General features: G+C 42.2%; 1 protein-coding gene across 3 annotated transcripts; it reads left to right on the top strand.

Annotated features, from left to right (window-relative positions):
• Positions 1-713: 713 nt before the first annotated feature.
• Positions 714-6,472, top strand: LOC108704014 (EF-hand calcium-binding domain-containing protein 1). 3 transcript variants are annotated; one of them, XM_041590988.1, is made up of 5 exons: positions 715-891; positions 1,050-1,138; positions 3,101-3,248; positions 4,671-4,799; positions 6,294-6,472. In XM_041590988.1, the coding sequence occupies exons 3-5, from the start codon at positions 3,101-3,103 to the stop codon at positions 6,389-6,391; spliced, it is 375 nt and encodes a 124-aa protein (XP_041446922.1). In that variant the 5' UTR covers positions 715-891; positions 1,050-1,138; the 3' UTR covers positions 6,392-6,472. The 3 variants fall into 3 exon arrangements, with proteins under 3 accessions (XP_018095863.1, XP_041446922.1, XP_041446921.1); XM_018240374.2 differs by lacking the exon at positions 1,050-1,138 and having other exon boundaries at positions 714-891; XM_041590987.1 differs by lacking the exon at positions 715-891 and having other exon boundaries at positions 898-1,138.
• Positions 6,473-21,296: the final 14,824 nt, after the last annotated feature.

The following is a 21,296-nucleotide window of genomic DNA, read 5'->3' as shown; positions in this document are numbered from 1 at the left end:
ATCCATGTTGGGAGTGTCTGTTTGTGTCCTCTTTAAAAAACCACTAATGGAATTACAGCAGCTATGCATTATCTCTTACCAATCAAAGGCTGCCTTCTGGAGATGTAACCCTATTAGTGCAATGCAGGGGAAGAGATTACTAAAGCTATTCAGTATTTATAGGGTTAAATCATTTCTCCAGCTGTTATCACCCGTGCAACCTGCCTGCCTCCAGGGGTCATGGGGTACCATTATTAATAATAAAATTCTCTGACATACATTAAATTATATATTAACACTGATCAAAATCTTTCCATGAAGTGAGTCCCTGCCTTTTTCCAATGGGATTGATATTTTGTGAAGTATCAAATTCTATAAATGACGACACTTCTCCTCATGTCAGATCTCTGCCCGTATCATTTGCAGTGGGGTTATTTTATTGCAGCCAAATTCAGAATGATATCCCTTCACATCATCTGTATGATTGTACCTCCTTGTACCTTTTATCCTACATAGAAATGCAAATATTGGCTCGTGCTTCTTTCTTGTTCTTATCTAATGGGAAGTTTTGAAGCTCTTTAAACTCCCCTCAAAGGCAATTTACAGTAGGAGCTCGTTATCGTTATCTCTGCCAACTCTGCTTGTTTTGAAACATTCTTCTTCTCTCCCTTTTTATGTGGAGCATGGGGTAAAATTAAAGGAGATGACAGCAGGGAAGAAGATTCCTAGTAAAAGTACAAAGCGCACATAGTTAGATCTTCCTGACCCTCAGCAAATCAGTTCTCCACCCCTTCCCAAAACTACAAGAGCACCAGCTGCAGATACAATCCAAACCCCAGCACTTAGCCAGCGAGCAGCACAAAAACACAGCCCTGGAATAAAAGAGAAAGCGCAACAAGACTTCCATCCAAGGTAAATCTTTCTTTCCTAAGTGCCTGGAACAAAATGTAACACGTTCACAAAGGAAAAAGTCAATGAACCTGCTGAGTTTCCACAAACCCTTCTCTCTTTGCTCAAGGTCAACTCAGCTCAGAACGTTGGGAAGTTAAAATATTTTATTTTGTTTGTAGCGAGTCTCAATAAACATCACGCAGAGTTTCTAACTTTTCCATTACTGCTCACGTCGCACCGTTCTCTGCCACAATCAGTGTGATCTCCGGTAAGTAAAGTGCTGTTAATTATTAGAATTATGTCTGGGCCTGAACAGATGTTGTTTTGGGACAAGAGTATTAAAATTACCTAAAATTATAGCACTGTACAATAATAGAATTATTATTTGAAAAGCTTTTTTGTTGTTGAAAATCGCATGTCTAAAGTGTATTTAAACATAAATCGGGGTAAAGAAGTGATTTGGTTCTAATTAACATTCACTCAATTAGTCAAAATGTTATATTTTGATTCAAAGCTTCTATAAGACCTTACACAATTATCCCGAGGAAATCAGTGAAAACAAGCCAAATCCTTAATCCCCAATTTATAAGGGAACAAAAATTCTTCCTGGCGGCAGTTGGGAACCCACTGGGTTTTAATTAATTCATGTTCAGACAATTACTACAAAGTGTCACAACAAGTCAGGAGTTTATCAAGTTCAGTCTCTAGAGGAACTGCCCAATGCCCTGAAAACAACAAGATATAATGGGGTGCAGTTTGAGTTTTTTTCTTCTTCTAGACACTGATATTGGGGAGTGCTTTAGACTCCCATAGAGAGTAATGGAATGCCATAGGTTCCACCAAGTGTCAGTGCCCAGAAAATTAGACCAATGAGCCAATCACCAGGATATTTGGGTAAATTTTTCCTTAAATCAAGGTCTGAATCTCAACTGAAACCTTCCTTGAATGTGTAAACTATTCCCGTTTTGATCGCCAAAAAATTAGCGAAATGGGTCAATGGGTGTCAACATTTTTTTTTACACACGACAATTTTTTATGCGCGCCATAATTCTTCTCGCTCCAAGATCATTAAAGTCAATTGCTGTTTTTTATTATGGTGACTTTTTTGTCCAAATGCATTTAAGTCAATGGCGTTTTTTCTTATGGGTGTTTTTTCTCTATGACTTTTTTGTCGCAGCAAATTTTTTTTTGCAGTTTTTTTTAAAAAATCTGGAATTTTACCGCAAATCCATAGCAGCCAAAAAAATTCGCCCATTACTGGTCTAGACCCCATTAAAATATAAAACAGTGAGGTTGCTCCAATAAAGACAAGTGTTGGAGTGTTGTAGTGACTGGATTTGGGGGACTATATTTGTAGTTGCTGATTTGGATTCTCACGTGTCCTACACCTAGGGGCAGATTTATCAAGGGTCAAAGTGAATTCGAGGGAATTTTCGAAGTAAAAAAAATTCGAAGTAATTTTTTGGATACTTCGACCATCGAATAAGATACTACGACTTTGATTCGAAGTAAAATTGTTCGAATATTTGACCATTCGATAATCGAAGTACTGTCTCTTTAAAAAAACTTTGATTTCAAATTAAACCTGCCAAAGTGCTATATTAGCCTATGGGGACCTTCGAGAGCAGTTTTCCATTTTTTTTGTAGTCAAAGAAAAATCGTTTGATCGATTGCTGAAATCCTTCGAATCGTTCGATTCAAACGATTTAATCGTTCGATCTTACGAACGATTTTACTTCGACCGCAAAACGGTCAAATTCGGTAAAAAAAAACTTTGCCTTTGAAATTCGACCCTTGATAAATATGCCCCCTAGTATCTTCCAATTAGAATATTTAACAAAAACAAATATTTTTTGCTGCTTACTCCTAACTCCTAGCTAAACTTGGAATATGCGACATTTGAAAAGCAATTGTGATGTTTCTCCCAAATACAACTTTAAGTAATAAATAGGTTAGGTTGAAAAAAGACACATGTCCATCAAGTTCAATCACACGTCCATCAAGTAATTCTTATTGCTTTATTAGGGATTGGGGGACAATTCCATGGGAAGTATGTCAAGATCTACTACATTCCATAGACTTGTATGGTACAGCCCACCTTACCATCATCTTACCAACTGCCATATTTATTCAGTTATTCTTAAAGGACCATTAGATACCTCACTGCCCTATCATCTAACTCCACCTATAAGACTTACATGTCACTAAACTCATCTTTGGTTTTTTACAGATGGACAAGAAGTCGGCAATGTTTACGTTACCCATTTTGGTTTGCTCCTGCCTGTTCCTTTTGCCGACCGTATGCAATTCTGAAACGGATGATGACCTGTTACCAGCTGAAGCCAATCCTGAAGAGGACCACAATTTCAGGATAGTTGGTGTGTATTTTTACATATAAATATAATTTCAGACTTTCAGCAAATGTTGCCTTAAACATGTTTACTAAAGAACGACACAGTTAGACATCTCCTGCGGGTTGAGATGGATCAATAAGAAAGAGGAAAGTATTCCAGGATTAAACTCACAATTATATTATTCTCAACTCTTCCCCAGAGAAACTAATACAAGATCTATAGAGTTCTAACTACTCTTTAGTCACTTCCAGGTTTTGTCAAGTAAGATAACTGTTATCTCCAGATGTATCCAGGCTATCTCACCATCACCCACCAATAACACCTTCCAGTACAATTGACCAAAAACGTGGCCTGAGATACTTCCTGAAGCTCAGTAGCCCCTGTGGCAGCTGTAACTAAAATACTTTACCCATGCCAACTGTACAATGTACTAAATTCTCCTGGGAATTTCTCATTTAGAGAATATTAAAAATAACTTACAATAACCATGGGTCCATCTGCAGCTTTTAAGGTTGAATTGTTAAAGGATCTTGTGAGGTTGGGAGACCTTTAAGAAGAAACATTCTACAACAATTCTACAGGAGGTTCCGCTTCTCTATCATTGAAGTCAAGAGCCAGATGTCCATTTGTGTAGACTATGCACATGAGCATCTGGAATATTGAATTTCGATAATGAAAATGCAAGTGGGGCCATAATACTTTGTCCTAATTGGGGAAAAATTATGGTTTTGTTATTTATTGAGCTAAGCAGGGACTCTGAAGCTCCTCCGTGCTTGATCTTGCTAGGCAGATATTTCGATTCTTGCAAAGATAATGCTCCTGCATAATGGACTCCTGGTAACAAAACAGCCACAACAAAGGGTGCAGAAAGGGGGTTTTATACTGGGAATCTAATTATCTACCCTATAGGGGCCAGATGTGGAGGAGCTCAAGGAATCACCTGAGTATAACAAAAGGCAAAAAGTAAGTTCTGCACTTATGTTCAAAGAGAGGTACTGCCCCTTTACCATAAAGCAAGTTAGGGTAAATGTAATAAAAGTTGCAAAGTTTCAGTAGTAGAACTAGATGCCCACAGACCTTGGTTCAATATGGCTCCCCATAGTACTACCCACCATCCCCTACCAGGCATCGGAAATGAGGGGCAGGCTCTGCAGCTACACCCCTGCCCTATTGGTAGTTACGTCACTGAGAGTTTGAATCAGGTCTGGTTGCAGCCAATCAACAGGTAGCATTCACTCGTCATTGAAGCAAACATCTGGTTGGTTGCTATAGGTTACAAGACCACATACTTTGTGACTTTGAGATGGCAAAATACACTGCAGGTGAGATGTATAATCTTTATTATTGCTCCAAGTAGCAACTGATGCTTCCCCTAATAACAGTAGATACTGCATGACATATACTGATCTGCAGCATCTTTGAATAATGTCTAAATCTCTCTTCCAGAGCTTCCCCCTGAGTTTGCATCCTACGACATTAACAGAGATGGAGCCATAACATTGGAGGAATTGTCTGATTTTACAGAAACCCGTAGTGATGATGCAGAGCAGCCGTTCCACAGCGCCGATACCGATGGTAAAACCATGATAATAAATATCCTTATTGGTGAGAGTTGGGACAATATCCCAAAAAAAAAAAAAGTATGCAAAGTTCACACCCCTTAGTGGCCATTCCCTAAGCACGTGTGTCCGGGACATAGCTGCACCTTAAATATCTGGCACAAGGTACAAACATCTCTGGCAGCACCAAGGACAAGTGGCGAGAACAGAACAGAAATAGAAAGGCTAACGAATAGAAAAAGCCATACACAATAAATAACAAAGACCAACTGAAAAGTTGATGTAGAGAGGGATATTCTGAGAAAATTTGCAATTGGTTTTCTTTTTTTATTAATTGTGGGGTTTGACTTATTTAGCTTTTTATTCAGCAGTTCTCATGTTTGCATGTTCAGTAATCTGGTTGCTAGGGTCTAAACTACCCCAGCAACCACACATTGATTTGAATAAGAGACTGGAATATGAATAGGAGAGGCCTGAATAGAAAGAGGAGTTATAGAATGTAGCAATAACAATACATTTGTAGCCTTACAGAGCATTTGTTTTTTAGATGGGGTCGGTGACCCCCATTTGAAAGCTGGAAAGAGTCAGAAGAAGAAGGCAAATAAATGAAAAACTAAAAAAAAACGATAAAATGAAGACCAGTTGAAAAGTTGCTTAGAATTAGCCATTCTATAACGTAATAACCAAAGTTAACTTAAAGGTGAACCACCCCTTTTAAAGACCAACTGAAAAGCTCTAAGGGTAAGGACACACACTAAGATTCGGGGAGATGTAGTCGCCTTTTCTTTGGGCGACTAATCTTTCTGAAAAGCCTTACCGCCGGCTTGAATCTAAATCGGCATTAGATGGCACTCGGAACGATTCGTTTTCCGAAGTCACCCGAAGTTTCAAAAACGAATCGCCATCAAACGAGTGCCATCCCGCTGGCGATTTAGATTCTAGCCGGCGGGAAGGCTTTTTTGCGAGATTAGTCGCCCGAAGAAGAGGCGACTAAATCTACCTGAATCTTAGCGAACTCTTAGACGTTAAAAGTTATTATAAAGGTAAATTGTGTAAGTGTACAGTACTAGCTTTATCCCCAACATTGGGCCGGATTCAGTGAGAAAACGTTATCTCCTGGTTTATCACGCGAAAACTCAAGGATGAGATTCAATTCGAAGAGAAAAAACTTTTCTCCTAAATCACAGACTTCAACAGAGTTTTCATGCGATAAACAATGTGATAAGTTTTTCCTGAATTGAATCTCAAATTGTATCTTGTCCATGAGTTTTTCTCTCTGAAATGAATCTGGCTCATTGCCTCCGGCTTGTGGCCTGAACCCCTCCATAACACAGGGAATGGTTTGAGATGTATATGATTTCCTCACGATTATTGTGATCCTAATAAAGTATTACATATTATCCATTGAGTATCCAATCATCTCTCTTCCATGGCCCGTGTATCAATGCAGGAGCCATTAAGCTTTCTCTTTAGTAATTACACGGACATAACGGAATTTCTTCTCTTTCAGGAAATGATCTTCTCACAAAACAAGAATTTCAAAATGCTCCCTGGGTTTTCCTTGACTCTGAGAAAGGTTTTAAGTCTGGAGACAACGCACCCATCTAATTCTACTTATTGTTTATTTTATTAGAGCAGTGATCCCCAACCAGTAGCCTGTGAGTAACATGTTGCTCCCCAACTCCTTGGATGTTGCTCTCAGTAGCTTTAAAGCAGGAGCTTATTTTTGAATTCCAGGCTTGGAGTAAACTTTTGGTTGTATAAAAACCAGTTGAGTTGCCAAACAGAGTCTCCTGTAGTCTGCCAGTTCACATATCGGCCACCAAATAGCCAATCACAGCCCTTTGTTGGCATCCTTGGGAACTCTTTTCATGCTTATGTTGTTTCCCTGTGGCTCACGGGTGAAAAAGGTTGGGGATCCCTGTATTAGAGGAATGGAATAGGTGAAACAGTTCTGGTGCTGGATCCGTGAGGATGAGGAACAATAATTGAGAATTTGTCACTAACACTCTGTTTCCTCTGAATAATACTCTGTAATAATATCAATGTGTCATATTTCTTTTATCTGTATCATGAACATGATATTATCAATATAAACAGGGTTTCCTGCTAATAATATACCTTGTGCCTTTATATGGTCACAGAACAACCCCTCAGTGACTTCTAATATCCTTATCATTTACAGTAGGGGGTACATTATCCCTTATAATACATGAGTGATACTCAGAGTTCCCTGTATAACTCAGCCTGCAGCCTTGTGCCTTTATATGGTCACAGAACAACCCCTCAGTGACTTCTAATATCCTTATCATTTACAGTAGGGGGTACATTATCCCTTATAATACATGAGTGATACTCAGAGTTCCCTGTATAACTCAGCCTGTAGCCTTGTGCCTTTATATGGTCACAGAACAACCCCTCAGTGACTTCTAATATCCTTATCATTTACAGTAGGGGGTACATTATCCCTTATAATACACGAGTGATACTCAGAGTTCCCTGTATAACTCAGCCTGCAGCCTTGTGCCTTTATATGGTCACAGAACAACCCCTCAGTGACTTCTAATATCCTTATCATTTACAGTAGGGGGTACATTATCCCTTATAATACATGAGTGATACTCAGAGTTCCCTGTATAACTCAGCCTGCAGCCTTGTGCCTTTATATGGTCACAGAACAACCCCTCAGTGACTTCTAATATCCTTATCAGTTACAGTAGGGGGTACATTATCCCTTATAATACATGAGTGATACTCAGAGTTCCCTGTATAACTCAGCCTGCAGCCTTGTGCCTTTATATGGTCACAGAACAACCCCTCAGTGACTTCTAATATCCTTATCATTTACAGTAGGGGGTACATTATCCCTTATAATACATGAGTGATACTCAGAGTTCCCTGTATAACTCAGCCTGCAGCCTTGTGCCTTTATATGTTCACATAAAAATATCAGGTTTTTTTCTCATTTATATGATAGAATTTCTATTGCTTTGGTTACTATAGTTACCCAAATTCCTAGTATATTGCCCCGCTGCCCCAGATTAACCCTTGTCAGACGCATTACTTGCCACGTTGCATTTTATGAAGACAAATCATTTCTTTGGGATTGGAGGGCCTAATTATGAAGCAGTAGGGGTGAGGGGCCGTACCCTGTAATAATGTTCTTACTAAATGACATTTGAATGAAATCAGCCGTTTCCGCGTCTCCCTATTGGACGCCGCTAATTGAAAACCCCGAGCAGAAAGGAAACAATAATATTTTTCCATCTCTGTTAAATTGCTTTTAATAATAAGAGCGAGTTCTCAGACCTTTTAACTGCGAAATAGAAATAATTAATTCCCCGTTTCCGACCGCATTTTGCCTGCCGCATTCTTAGGCAGAAATGACCTCTGTTTCCATAGAAACCATGTCTTGTGTTTGTCCCGAGCAGCAGGACTGACGTTGTGCCCTAGAAAATGGTTAAACAAAAGCAGATTAGTATTTATCCCCGAAACATGAGATATCAGCAAAAATGAGACGTGAGTTTAAAGTTTTATACAAAACCCTCTGAATAAATGAAAAGGACAGAATTTATTATCTGGGGCATTAAGTCCATTATGTGATAGTCCTGCTCAGCAGAAATTTCGGGATTTCAGTCAGTACAGAGTATGGGGGGGGGGTTTACGAGAAAAATCGTGCAATTCGAAAGTTTTCACAAAAAAATCGAGCAATTCGAACGGTTTCACAAAAAAATCGAGCAATCCGAAAGTTTTCACGGAAAAATCGTGCAATTCGAACGTTTTCACGGAAAAATTGAGCAATTGGAACGTTTTCCTTAAAGAATGGAGCAATTCGAACGTTTTCATAAAAAAATTTAATGGCAAATTTTCACCAGCGAATTTTCCCGGGAGATTCACAAATTTATTCCCCAGCGGCGAAACGTGGAAATTCACCGCAAATTCATGGCAGGTGAATTTATTTGCCCATCACTAGTGACTGTAGTTTTGTGGGGTCCCCTGTCCATTCTGGTGAGTTTTGCCTTGTAACCCTACAGAAATGGGGGTATCTCCTGCTTCTCTTCAGCACCGATAACCCCTCCCAGCTAAACTATAACTCCCATGCACCTCTTCACTAAATTGGTGGTTAAAGAGACCAATAACATTCCCTCTGGACAGAAAACTTAAAGTATATTGTATAATGGAAGTGCTACTGACTTGGCCAAATTAATTAATGCACATTCCCTGCTCCTGTCCCATAAGTAATTCAGTATAAATACAAGTGCATGTGATCACAAAGACAGGAGTTTTTAGTTACAAAGTTATGATCATAAAGTTGATAAGCCCCCGTAGCACATAAACCCCATACGGTGGTCCCTGCCCAAAGCAATGCCCAAAAAGAATAGTGAAGGCCAAGTAAAGTTGTATATATGGGGCAGACTTGGAAAGTGTATATATGTGTGTGTGGGTGTGAATATAGGTAAGAATATAGGCATGGGTGTCCGCAGAAAATTTTCCAGGGTGGGGCAAGGAGGCATCTGTGGGCGGGCCTGTGAGATAGGTGGGTGTGTCACTGCCAGCAGGGGGTGGAGCTATGCCACGGCGATCAGCCGATCGCCGGGTCAATCAAGGGAATCCTGCACAGTTTCCCTAATTTGAAAAACCATCCAGGAAATTTTGACCCGGGCAACCCTTCAAAATACCGGTTGTCTGACAAGTGGCAACCCTAGTTCACACAAAGAAGGCAAAGTGGCAAGTACATGTATAAATACCCCCAGAACTCACAAACAGATGGTACAGGGGCAAGTACATGTATAAATACCCCCAGAACTCACAAACAGATGGTACAGGGGCAAGTACATGTATAAATACCCCCAGAACTCACAAACAGATGGTACAGGGGCAAGTACATGTATAAATACCCCCAGAACTCACAGACAGATGGTACAGGGGCAAGTACATACATAAATACCAGCAGAACTCACAAACAGATGGTACAGTGGCAAGTACATGTATAAATACCCCCAGAACTCACAAACAGATGGTACAGGGGCAAGTACATGTATAAATACCCCCAGAACTCACAAACAGATGGCACAGGGGCAAGTTCATGTATAAATACCCCCAGAACTCACAAACAGATGGTACAGGGGCAAGTACATACATAAATACCAGCAGAACACACAAACAGATGGCACAGGGGCAAGTAATTGTATAAATACCCCCAGAACTCACAAGTACAAGGCTGCAGACTGCAATAGATAGGGCTTTCCTTCCTTCGTTTTCTCCCGCGCTGCAATCTGTGCTACTGGCCAATCAGATGCTCCCTGGCTGCTCTCTCTCTCTCTGTCACAGCTGAAGTAATAAGATCCGGCAGCACCGTGACAAGGGAGGGGGGAGCGAGCACCTAGGGAAGGAGCTAAAAGAAAACTCTGATGCACAGAAGAAAAATCTTCGAGGGATCGCGACAGAAACCACAGTAAGCTGGGGCCAATGCACAAACAGGTGGAAACTTATGTGCACAGTCCCAGGGGGGGCACTGCCCCCTCTTGCCCCCCTCTGTGGACGCCCATGAATATAGGTGTGAGCAAATGTAAATAAAAAGACAAACTAAATTAGGTGTAGTAATAGGAGTAAGTGGAAATAGGTGCAAAAGTGTTACTTGATGCAAACGTATGTAACCCTTTCTTGGCAGGAATATCCAGGGTATAGATCCCAAGCCGGCGCTAAGTGGGAGATTTGTGGGGTTTGGATAAGTTAAGTGCCTCCAGCCAGGGCTAAAACCAGATATTGAGGGACATACGACTCCCTGGGAACTGCAGTCGCAGAGATAACTGTGAGGCAGAGCAGATACAGGGGAGCAGTCTGGCAGCTTGGAATGCTGGGAAAGGCTTCGTGAATTCCTGAGGATCCACTGCGAGTGTCACAGAGGCTGATGGGAAATCCACAGTCCAGATCCGATGTACACGCTGGCTACTCACTGTAGGGCTGAGGCCTATCTATCCTACAGGGATCACTCCCCCAGCAATAGCTCAGCTACTCTAGTTCCACTCACTATGATGTCTGACTGGAAAGGGTTAATTAACTCCCTGTGCTCTGACTATGGGATTCCCTATATGGGTAAATATTCTATAGGTGAAATCCCAGCTCCTACTCAGACACATCAGCAGGAACACTCCCAGCAGAGAGGAGAAATCTCAGTAGTTCTGTGCAGAGACCAGGCTTTCCTCTTCTCTTCTTCCTGGTTAACCTCAGCCTCACTTTCATTTTGGCTCCAAACTTCTTTCAGAGAGGTCACAAGGTCAGAAGCAAATCCTTCTTGCTGATTGGCCAGGCTGTGGCTGTAAACGGTCTCACTGCAGTGCAAGCAGCGGCCATGTTTTTGGTGGCTCCAGATTTAAAGTCACAGGGTTATGCAGTTAGGGAAAGGGCAAATAACACTTCCCTACATTTACTTTAGCTTTTTTCTATATAATGGCAACTCTATGGCACTCAGTAATGACAGGCTGAAGCACAACAAGCAACTCGGCAGCTCAGGGGTTACAGCTGCATGGATCAGGCTGGATCAGAACATAATGATATATTACAGCTGCATTACTACAAAACAGTTCTTAGATTTTACCCGAGACAAGAAATAAATACACAGAGTGTGCGCAGATCCTTCCACTTCCCCCTAATCCAACGGAATTTCATGTCTTTAATCTAAGATCAAGTTTCTTTCAATCTCTGTCCCTATAAGAAACTTTTCTGGAATATTCAATTACTTTTGGCAAGGCAATTAGCTAGAATTGTGTTCCCTAGGCCATTACTACTGTTATACTCGTCTAATCATGTCTCCTTTCCTCCCCACCAATGAATCGCTCATTCCCCTCTCTTGGTAGGGAATCCCATAACCTGACTGTCCTTACAGTAAAGAACCCCTTCCTATGCTGATGGTGAGATCTCCTTTCCTCCCCACCAATGAATCACTCATTCCCCTCTCTTGGTAGGGAATCCCATAACCTGACTGTCCTTACAGTAAAGAACCCCTTCCTATGCTGATGGTGAGATCTCCTTTCCTCCCCTCCAATGAATCACTCATTTCCCCCTCTCTTGGTAGGGAATCCTATAACCTGACTGCTCTTACAGTAAAGAACCCCTTCCTATGCTGATGGTGAGATCTCCTTTCCTCCCCACCAATGAATCACTCATTCCCCCTCTCTTGGTAGGGAATCCCATAACCTGACTGTCCTTACAGTAAAGATCCCCTTCCTATGCTGATGGTGAGATCTCCTTTCCTCCCCACCAATGAATCACTCATTCCCCCTCTCTTGGTAGGGAATCCCATAACCTGACTGCCCTTACAGTAAAGAACCCCTTCCTATACTGATGGTGAGATCTCCTTTCCTCCCCACCAATGAATCACTCATTCCCCTCTCTTGGTAGGAAATCCCATAACCTGACTGCCCTTACAGTAAAGAACCCCTTCCTATGCTGATGGTGAGATCTCCTTTCCTCCCCACCAATGAATCACTCATTCCCCTCTCTTGGTAGGGAATCCCATAACCTGACTGCCCTTACAGAAAAGAACCCATTCCTATGCTGATGGTGAGATCTCCTTTCCTCCCCACCAATGAATCACTCATTCCCCTCTCTTGGTAGGGAATCCCATAACCTGACTGTCCTTACAGTAAAGATCCCCTTCCTATGCTGATGGTGAGATCTCCTTTCCTCCCCACCAATGAATCACTCATTCCCCTCTCTTGGTAGGGAATCCCATAACCTGACTGTGCTGATGATGATATCTCTGTTCTTCGTGTACACTCTCTCTTCTTTTGAACCACCATATATAAAAAACCTTTGTTAAATTTTAAACAAAATGTTTTCGTGTCCTTTCACTTAAATATATTATAGGGCGTACCTACACTACCTGACACCACTGAGATGTATTAAATCAATCTAGAAACATGAGTTCATATGGATAAGGTGTAAGGTCAATATTTACTAATTCTAATAATACATTTTTAATTTGCTTTCATTTTAAATACAATGGTGAAATGTATCTCAAACGGCAGCAGACTTAAGAAAACCCCTAAATCTTTCAGATTCACACAAAAATCTAGAGACCAACCAATTATCAGCATCAGAAAGAAATGTATTCTGCAAAGTAGGAAATAAATGCAGTTTCGGAATTTCATACATAATGTATTTTCCCGCACGTGGGGGAGGAAAGTTTGCCGGCTGCAGGCACATGACAGAGGTTTGTTATGTAAATGAATAAATCAGTGGAGGAAATAACAGATTAGGAATGACGGTTACATTGCAACTGCCACTTCCCTATGGAGCCAATATATAGAGAATACAAATATTTTGATGGTTTGGGTTATTCAGTTGACTCCAGTCCCATAAGCAAGAGAAATCTGCAACGAGGGGCTGAGAGAAATGTATATTTAGCACAAGAGCTCCAGGTTCACAAAATACTTCTGCACAACTTTATTGTTCAAGCCATTTCCATTTCCAACTGATTTCCATGGCAACCCATTTAATGGAATAGTCGTTTAATCATTATTGGAATATATGCAAATTCTTCACTCACTAAAGTTATTAAGGACCAATTCAATAACCAAGTAAATAAGATTTGGTCCCCGAATAGAAATCAGTAGGGATCCACCCAATCCACTATTTTGGATTCAGCCGAACCCCCGAATCCTTCGCAAAAGATTTGGCCGTATACCGAACCCGAACCCTAATTTGCTTATGCAAATTAGGGATGGGGGGGAAAAAATTTTTTACTTTCTGTTTTGTGACAAAAAGTCATGCATTTTCCCTCCCCACGCCTAATTTAAATATGAAAATTAGGATTCGATTCGGCCGGGGAGAAGGATTCGGCTGAATATGAATCCTGCTGAAAAAGGCCAAATCCCAAACTGAATCCTGTATTCGGTGCATCCCTAGAAATCAGATTTCAATCTTAACACTGAAGGACTTTCATTGGGCAGATCTTATGGCCGACTGTAGGAATGACGTTAGACAGATTGTAGGACACACACAGGGAATCACAGTCTCAGCAGGACCCAATGTCAGTAGGAGGCAGCACAAGCCAATAAGATATAAATATGTATAAAAAGGGATTGAAGGAAAGAGGATTTGACTTTCTATATTAATGATTTATGTCTAAACTATAACTGAATGATAAAGTGCTGGGAAGCATCATTCTCATTGGTCGATTATTTTGCATTTGTTTTTTGGTGCCTTTCAGTGGGTTATCAGAGGGGCGCCCATCTGTTTTTTTCCCCAGTCCGACGCTGGGATAGCACTAGATCAGACCAGACCCCGAAAAAGGGTGGTTCTTGCCAGATAGGATTTTCAGTGCGTGGGTTGGACGGATTGGGGGTTCTACTTTTAATTATTGAGATGTTGAGTTTTTATGCCCAGGGTTTAGACACGTCCACAATCCTCCAAGAAGGAGATCCAAAAGAATAAATATGGCTCATTCTCATTTTTATTTCAACCCTTGAAAACAGAGAGCAATGGGGCTCTCCTGGTACCCCCACTCTGTCTACCCCAAGAAACCTTAACTGACAGGTTCCATCCGAACGGGGAGGGGGGACACAAGTTCTGGGTATATATTTGCTACATATACATTTCTAAACTTCTGAATTAACACTGGAACCATTTCAATAGGCTCCTTTAATACATTGAGTTCAGTGTTCCTTTAAATGAACATTTTTGAAAAGCAGAAATTCTTTATATGTTTTTCTGTGTGAAAAGAACAAAGGTTAGCCGTAAAAACCAAGCTCGGAGCATCTTCATAATTACACAGCCCGGCACATGGTAATTTAGCCTATTAATGTGTCTTTAGAATGACTGGCTCTGCCTAACAATCAGACTAATAGCCCGACCCATTGGAGCGGCAGCTGGGGAGCTTTAAAGGCAACAGAAACAGCTGGGCTTTAAAAACCCAACAGAAGAAATGCTTATCTCCAGTGAATCTTCCGCTGCGTAAAAACACTTTGAACTGAGGACTTAGGCTGAAAGCAATTATTTTATAGATAAACATCTCTCATGAAGGTGTGTGCCAGCCCGATGCCCATCTCTCCCCTCTGTACCCACATCTCAGCAAAGAATGATTTCACCCTCCTGAACTGCCAAAATCAAATTATTCTAATCTCCCAAAAGATTATACACAGCCCAGAAACAACTCACTTTCTGTACCAAAGCCTTTTATATAGAGATCATATTGTTCCCACATTCTCATTTACTCATATTCCTTTTCTGTGTATTCAGGTAAAATCCTATTAAGGGCTGGAATCAGATAGGATCTGTGCAGCTAATGGGACAGAATGCTCTGTTATACAGATAGCTAGAATCTCAGCTGCCATAAAGCAGGACAGGACTGCTGCTTACAATGGGGATCAGATAGGATCTGTGCAGCCACTGGGACAGAATGCTCTGTTATACAGATAGCTAGAATCTCAGCTGCCATAAAGCAGGACAGGACTGCTGCTTACAATGGGAATCAGATAGGATCTGTGCAGCCACTGGGACAGAATGCTCTGTTATACAGATAGCTAGAATCTCAGCTGCCATAAAGCAGGACAGGACTGCTGCTTACAATGGGGATCAGATAGGATCTGTGCAGCCACTGGGACAGAATGCTCTGTTATACAGATAGCTAGAATCTCAGCTGCCATAAAGCAGGACAGGACTGCTGCTTACAATGGGAATCAGATAGGATCTGTGCAGCTAATGGGACAGAATGTTCTGTTATACAGATAGCTAGAATCTCAGCTGCCATAAAGCAGGACAGGACTGCTGCTTACAATGGGGATCAGATAGGATCTGTGCAGCCACTGGGACAGAATGCTCTGTTATACAGATAGCTAGAATCTCAGCTGCCATAAAGCAGGACAGGACTGCTGCTTACAATGGGGATCAGATAGGATCTGTGCAGCCACTGGGACAGAATGCTCTGTTATACAGATAGCTAGAATCTCAGCTGCCATAAAGCAGGACAGGACTGCTGCTTACAATGGGGATCAGATAGGATCTTTGCAGCCACTGGGACAGAATGCTCTGTTATACAGATAGCTAGAATCTCAGCTGCCATAAAGCAGGACAGGACTGCTGCTTACAACGGGGATCAGATAGGATCTGTGCAGCCACTGTGACAGAATGTTCTGTTATACAGATAGCTAGAATCTCAGCTGCCATAAAGCAGGACAGGACTGCTGCTTACAATGGGGATCAGATAGGATCTGTGCAGCCACTGGGTGAGATGAGAGAGAAGGTGATTCACTGTTTCACTTTTATGCAATATAGTTCGAGTGGCTTTTGGCAGCGGTGGAACTGGGGATTCGAGGTGCCCTGATGTCTCCCAATGATGTAGTATTTCATTTATTACTCACTTAATTTAAGCTCTAGCAAAGCTACAAACGTATCATCTGACACTGAGTTGCATCATATGAAAAAAATTGTAGAAACTCCTTTTGCCTTCAGACCCCCAACAACAAACCTCTTTCATAGTCTAGTAGTTACATTAGCATTTAAATTAATATTGTTCTGTGAAGTGTGACTTTCCTAAACATGTCAGAAATAGTAATTCAATATCAGTTCCAGTAAAATCTACAAAAAATATGTCTGTGTGTCAATCAAGATACTTTATTTAACCAACAGTTTCTGAAGGCTGCAAATATGTTTATACTGTTATTCTTTTTATTCTTCCCAGAGACTATTATCCACTGTTACTATAGACACCATCTCTCCCTACTATACCTGCTATCCCACAGTCACACTCCCTTCCCAGAGACTATTATCCACTGTTACTATAGGCACCATCTCTCCCTACTATACCTGCTATCCCACAGTCACACTCCCTTCCCAGAGACTATTATCCACTGTTACTATAGACACCATCTCTCCCTACTATACCTGCTATCCCACAGTCACACTCCCTTCCCAGAGACTATTATCCACTGTTACTATAGGCACCATCTCTCCCTACTATACCTGCTATCCCACAGTCACACTCCCTTCCCAGAGACTATTATCCACTGTTACTATAGACACCATCTCTCCCTACTATACCTGCTATCCCACAGTCACACTCCCTTCCCACAGACTATTATCCACTGTTACTATAGACACCATCTCTCCCTACTATACCTGCTATCCCACAGTCACACTCCCTTCCCAGAGACTATTATCCACTGTTACTATAGGCACCATCTCTCCCTACTATACCTGCTATCCCACAGTCACACTCCCTTCCCAGAGACTATTATCCACTGTTACTATAGGCACCATCTCTCCCTACTATACCTGCTATCCCACAGTCACACCCCTTCCCAGAGACTATTATCCACTGTTACTACAGACACCATCTCTCCCTACTATACCTGCTATCCCACAGTCACACTCCCTTCCCAGAGACTATTATCCACTGTTACTATAGACACATCTCTCCCTACTATACCTGCTATCCCACAGTCACACTCCCTTCCCAGAGACTATTATCCCACTGTTACTATAGACACCATCTCTCCCTACTATACCTGCTATCCCACAGTCACACTCCCTTCCCAGAGACTATTATCCACTGTTACTATAGGCACATCTCTCCCTACTATACCTGCTATCCCACAGTCACACTCCCTTCCCAGAGACTATTATCCACTGTTACTATAGGCACATCTCTCCCTACTATACCTGCTATCCCACAGTCACACTCCTTCCCAGAGACTATTATCCACTGTTACTATAGACACATCTCTCCCTACTATACCTGCTATCCCACAGTCACACTCCCTTCCCAGAGACTATTATCCACTGTTACTATAGGCACATCTCTCCCTACTATACCTGCTATCCCACAGTCACACTCCCTTCCCAGAGACTATTATCCACTGTTACTATAGACACATCTCTCCCTACTATACCTGCTATCCCACAGTCACACTCCCTTCCCAGAGACTATTATCCACTGTTACTATAGACACATCTCTCCCTACTATACCTGCTATCCCACAGTCACACTCCCTTCCCAGAGACTATTATCCCACTGTTACTATAGACACCATCTCTCCCTACTATACCTGCTATCCCACAGTCACACTCCCTTCCGAGAGACTATTATCCACTGTTACTATAGACACATCTCTCCCTACTAAACCTGCTATCCCACAGTCACACTCCCTTCCCAGAGACTATTATCCACTGTTACTATAGGCACCATCTCTCCCTACTATACCTGCTATCCCACAGTCACACTCCCTTCCCAGAGACTATTATCCACTGTTACTATAGACACCATCTCTCCCTACTATACCTGCTATCCCACAGTCACACTCCCTTCAGAGAGACTATTATCCACTGTTACTATAGGCACCATCTCTCCCTACTATACCTGCTATCTCACAGTCACACTCCCTTCCCAGAGACTATTATCCACTGTTACTATAGACACCATCTCTCCCTACTATACCTGCTATCCCACAGTCACACTCCCTTCCCAGAGACTATTATCCACTGTTACTATAGACACCATCTCTCCCTACTATACCTGCTATCCCACAGTCACACTCCCTTCCCAGAGACTATTATCCACTGTTACTATAGACACCATCTCTCCCTACTATACCTGCTATCCACAGTCACACTCCCTTCCCAGAGACTATTATCCACTGTTACTATAGGCACCATCTCTCCCTACTATACCTGCTATCCCACAGTCACACTCCCTTCCCAGAGACTATTATCCACTGTTACTATAGGCACCATCTCTCCCTACTATACCTGCTATCCCACAGTCACACTCCTTCCCAGAGACTATTATCCACTGTTACTATAGACACCATCTCTCCCTACTATACCTGCTATCCCACAGTCACACTCCCTTCCCAGAGACTATTATCCACTGTTATATAGACACCATCTCTCCCTACTATACCTGCTATCCCACAGTCACACTCCCTTCCCAGAGACTATTATCCACTGTTACTATAGCACCATCTCTCCCTACTATACCTGCTATCTCACAGTCACACTCCCTTCCAGAGACTATTATCCACTGTTACTATAGACACCATCTCTCCCTACTATACCTGCTATCCCACAGTCACACTCCCTTCCCAGAGACTATTATCCACTGTTACTATAGACACCATCTCTCCCTACTATACCTGCTATCCCACAGTCACACTCCTTCCCAGAGACTATTATCCACTGTTACTATAGACACCATCTCTCCCTACTATACCTGCTTTTTTTTTTTTTTTTTTTTTTTTTTTTTTTTTTTTTTTTTTTTTCCTACTATACCTGCTATCCACAGTCACACTCCTTCCCAGAGACTATTATCCACTGTTACTATAGACACATCTCTCCCTACTATACCTGCTATCCCACAGTCACACTCCCTTCCCAGAGACTATTATCCACTGTTACTATAGGCACCATCTCTCCCTACTATACCTGCTATCCCACAGTCACACTCCTTCCCAGAGACTATTATCCACTGTTACTATAGACCATCTCTCCCTACTATACCTGCTATCCCACAGTCACACTCCCTTCCCAGAGACTATTATCCACTGTTACTATAGCACCATCTCTCCCTACTATACCTGCTATCCACAGTCACACTCCTTCCAGAGACTATTATCCACTGTTACTATAGGCACCATCTCTCCTACTATACCTGCTATCCCACAGTCACACTCCCTTCCCAGAGACTATTATCCACTGTTACTATAGACACCATCTCTCCCTACTATACCTGCTATCCACAGTCACACTCCCTTCCAGAGACTATTATCCACTGTTACTATAGACACCATCTCTCCCTACTATACCTGCTATCCCACAGTCACACTCCCTTCCCAGAGACTATTATCCACTGTTACTATAACACCATCTCTCCCTACTATACCTGCTATCCCACAGTCACACTCCCTTCCAGAGACTATTATCCACTGTACTATAGCACCATCTCTCCCTACTATACCTGCTATCCACAGTCACACTCCCTTCCAGAGACTATTATCCACTGTTACTATAGACACCATCTCTCCCTACTATACCTGCTATCCCACAGTCACACTCCCTTCCCAGAGACTATTATCCACTGTTACTATAGCACCATCTCTCCCTACTATACCTGCTATCCACAGTCACACTCCCTTCCCAGAGACTATTATCCACTGTTACTATAGACACCATCTCTCCCTACTATACCTGCTATCCCACAGTCACACTCCCTTCCCAGAGACTATTATCCACTGTTACTATAGCACATCTCTCCCTACTATACCTGCTATCCACAGTCACACTCCCTTCCCAGAGACTATTATCCACTGTTACTATAGACACATCTCTCCCTACTATACCTGCTATCCACAGTCACACTCCCTTCCAGAGACTATTATCCACTGTTACTATAGACATCATCTCTCCCTACTATACCTGCTATCCCACAGTCACACTCCCTTCCCAGAGACTATTATCCACTGTTACTATAGGCACCATCTCTCCCTACTATACCTGCTATCCCACAGTCACACTCCTTCCCAGAGACTATTATCCACTGTTACTATAGACACCATCTCTCCCTACTATACCTGCTATCCCACAGTCACACTCCCTTCCCAGAGACTATTATCCACTGTTACTATAGACACCATCTCTCCCTACTATACCTGCTATCCACAGTCACACTCCCTTCCCAGAGACTGTTATCCACTGTTACTATAGGCACCATCTCTCCCTACTATACCTGCTATCCCACAGTCACACTCCCTTCCCAGAGACTATTATCCCACTGTTACTATAGGCACCATCTCTCCCTACTATACCTGCTATCCCACAGTCACACTCCCTTCCCAGAGACTATTATCCACTGTTACTATAGACACCATCTCTCCCTACTATACCTGCTATCCCACAGTCACACTCCCTTCCCAGAGACTATTATCCACTGTTACTATAGACACCATCTCTCCCTACTATACCTGCTATCCCACAGTCACACTCCCTTCCCAGAGACTATTATCCACTGTTACTATAGGCACCATCTCTCCCTACTATACCTGCTATCCCACAGTCACACTCCCTTCCCAGAGACTATTATCCACTGTTACTATAGACACCATCTCTCCCTACTATACCTGCTATCCCACAGTCACACTCCCTTCCCAGAGACTATTATCCACTGTTACTATAGACACCATCTCTCCCTACTATACCTGCTATCCCACAGTCACACTCCCTTCCCAGAGACTGTTATCCACTGTTACTATAGGCACCATCTCTCCCTACTATACCTGCTATCCCACAGTCACACTCCCTTCCCAGAGACTATTATCCACTGTTACTATAGACACCATCTCTCCCTACTATGCCTGCTATCCCACAGTCACACTCCCTTCTCAGAGACTATTATCCACTGTTACTATAGGCACCATCTCTCCCTACTATACCTGCTATCCCACAGTCACACTCCCTTCCCAGAGACTATTATCCCACTGTTACTATAGGCACCATCTCTCCCTACTATACCTGCTAT

This window comes from Xenopus laevis, chromosome 4L (genome assembly GCF_017654675.1).
Source record: "Xenopus laevis strain J_2021 chromosome 4L, Xenopus_laevis_v10.1, whole genome shotgun sequence".
Taxonomy (NCBI): Eukaryota; Metazoa; Chordata; class Amphibia; order Anura; family Pipidae; genus Xenopus; species Xenopus laevis.
This window is presented reverse-complemented; position numbering and strand designations above follow the sequence as displayed.

Bases quoted from the DNA above. Each gene is read 5' to 3' on its own strand.
- LOC108704014 (XM_018240374.2), top strand. From the start codon at position 3,101: ATGGACAAGAAGTCGGCAATGTTTACGTTACCCATTTTGGTTTGCTCC. The intron at 3,249-4,670 runs GTGTGTATTTTT...TCTCTCTTCCAG, and splicing joins CCACAATTTCAGGATAGTTG to AGCTTCCCCCTGAGTTTGCA. The intron at 4,800-6,293 runs GTAAAACCATGA...CTTCTCTTTCAG, and splicing joins CCACAGCGCCGATACCGATG to GAAATGATCTTCTCACAAAA.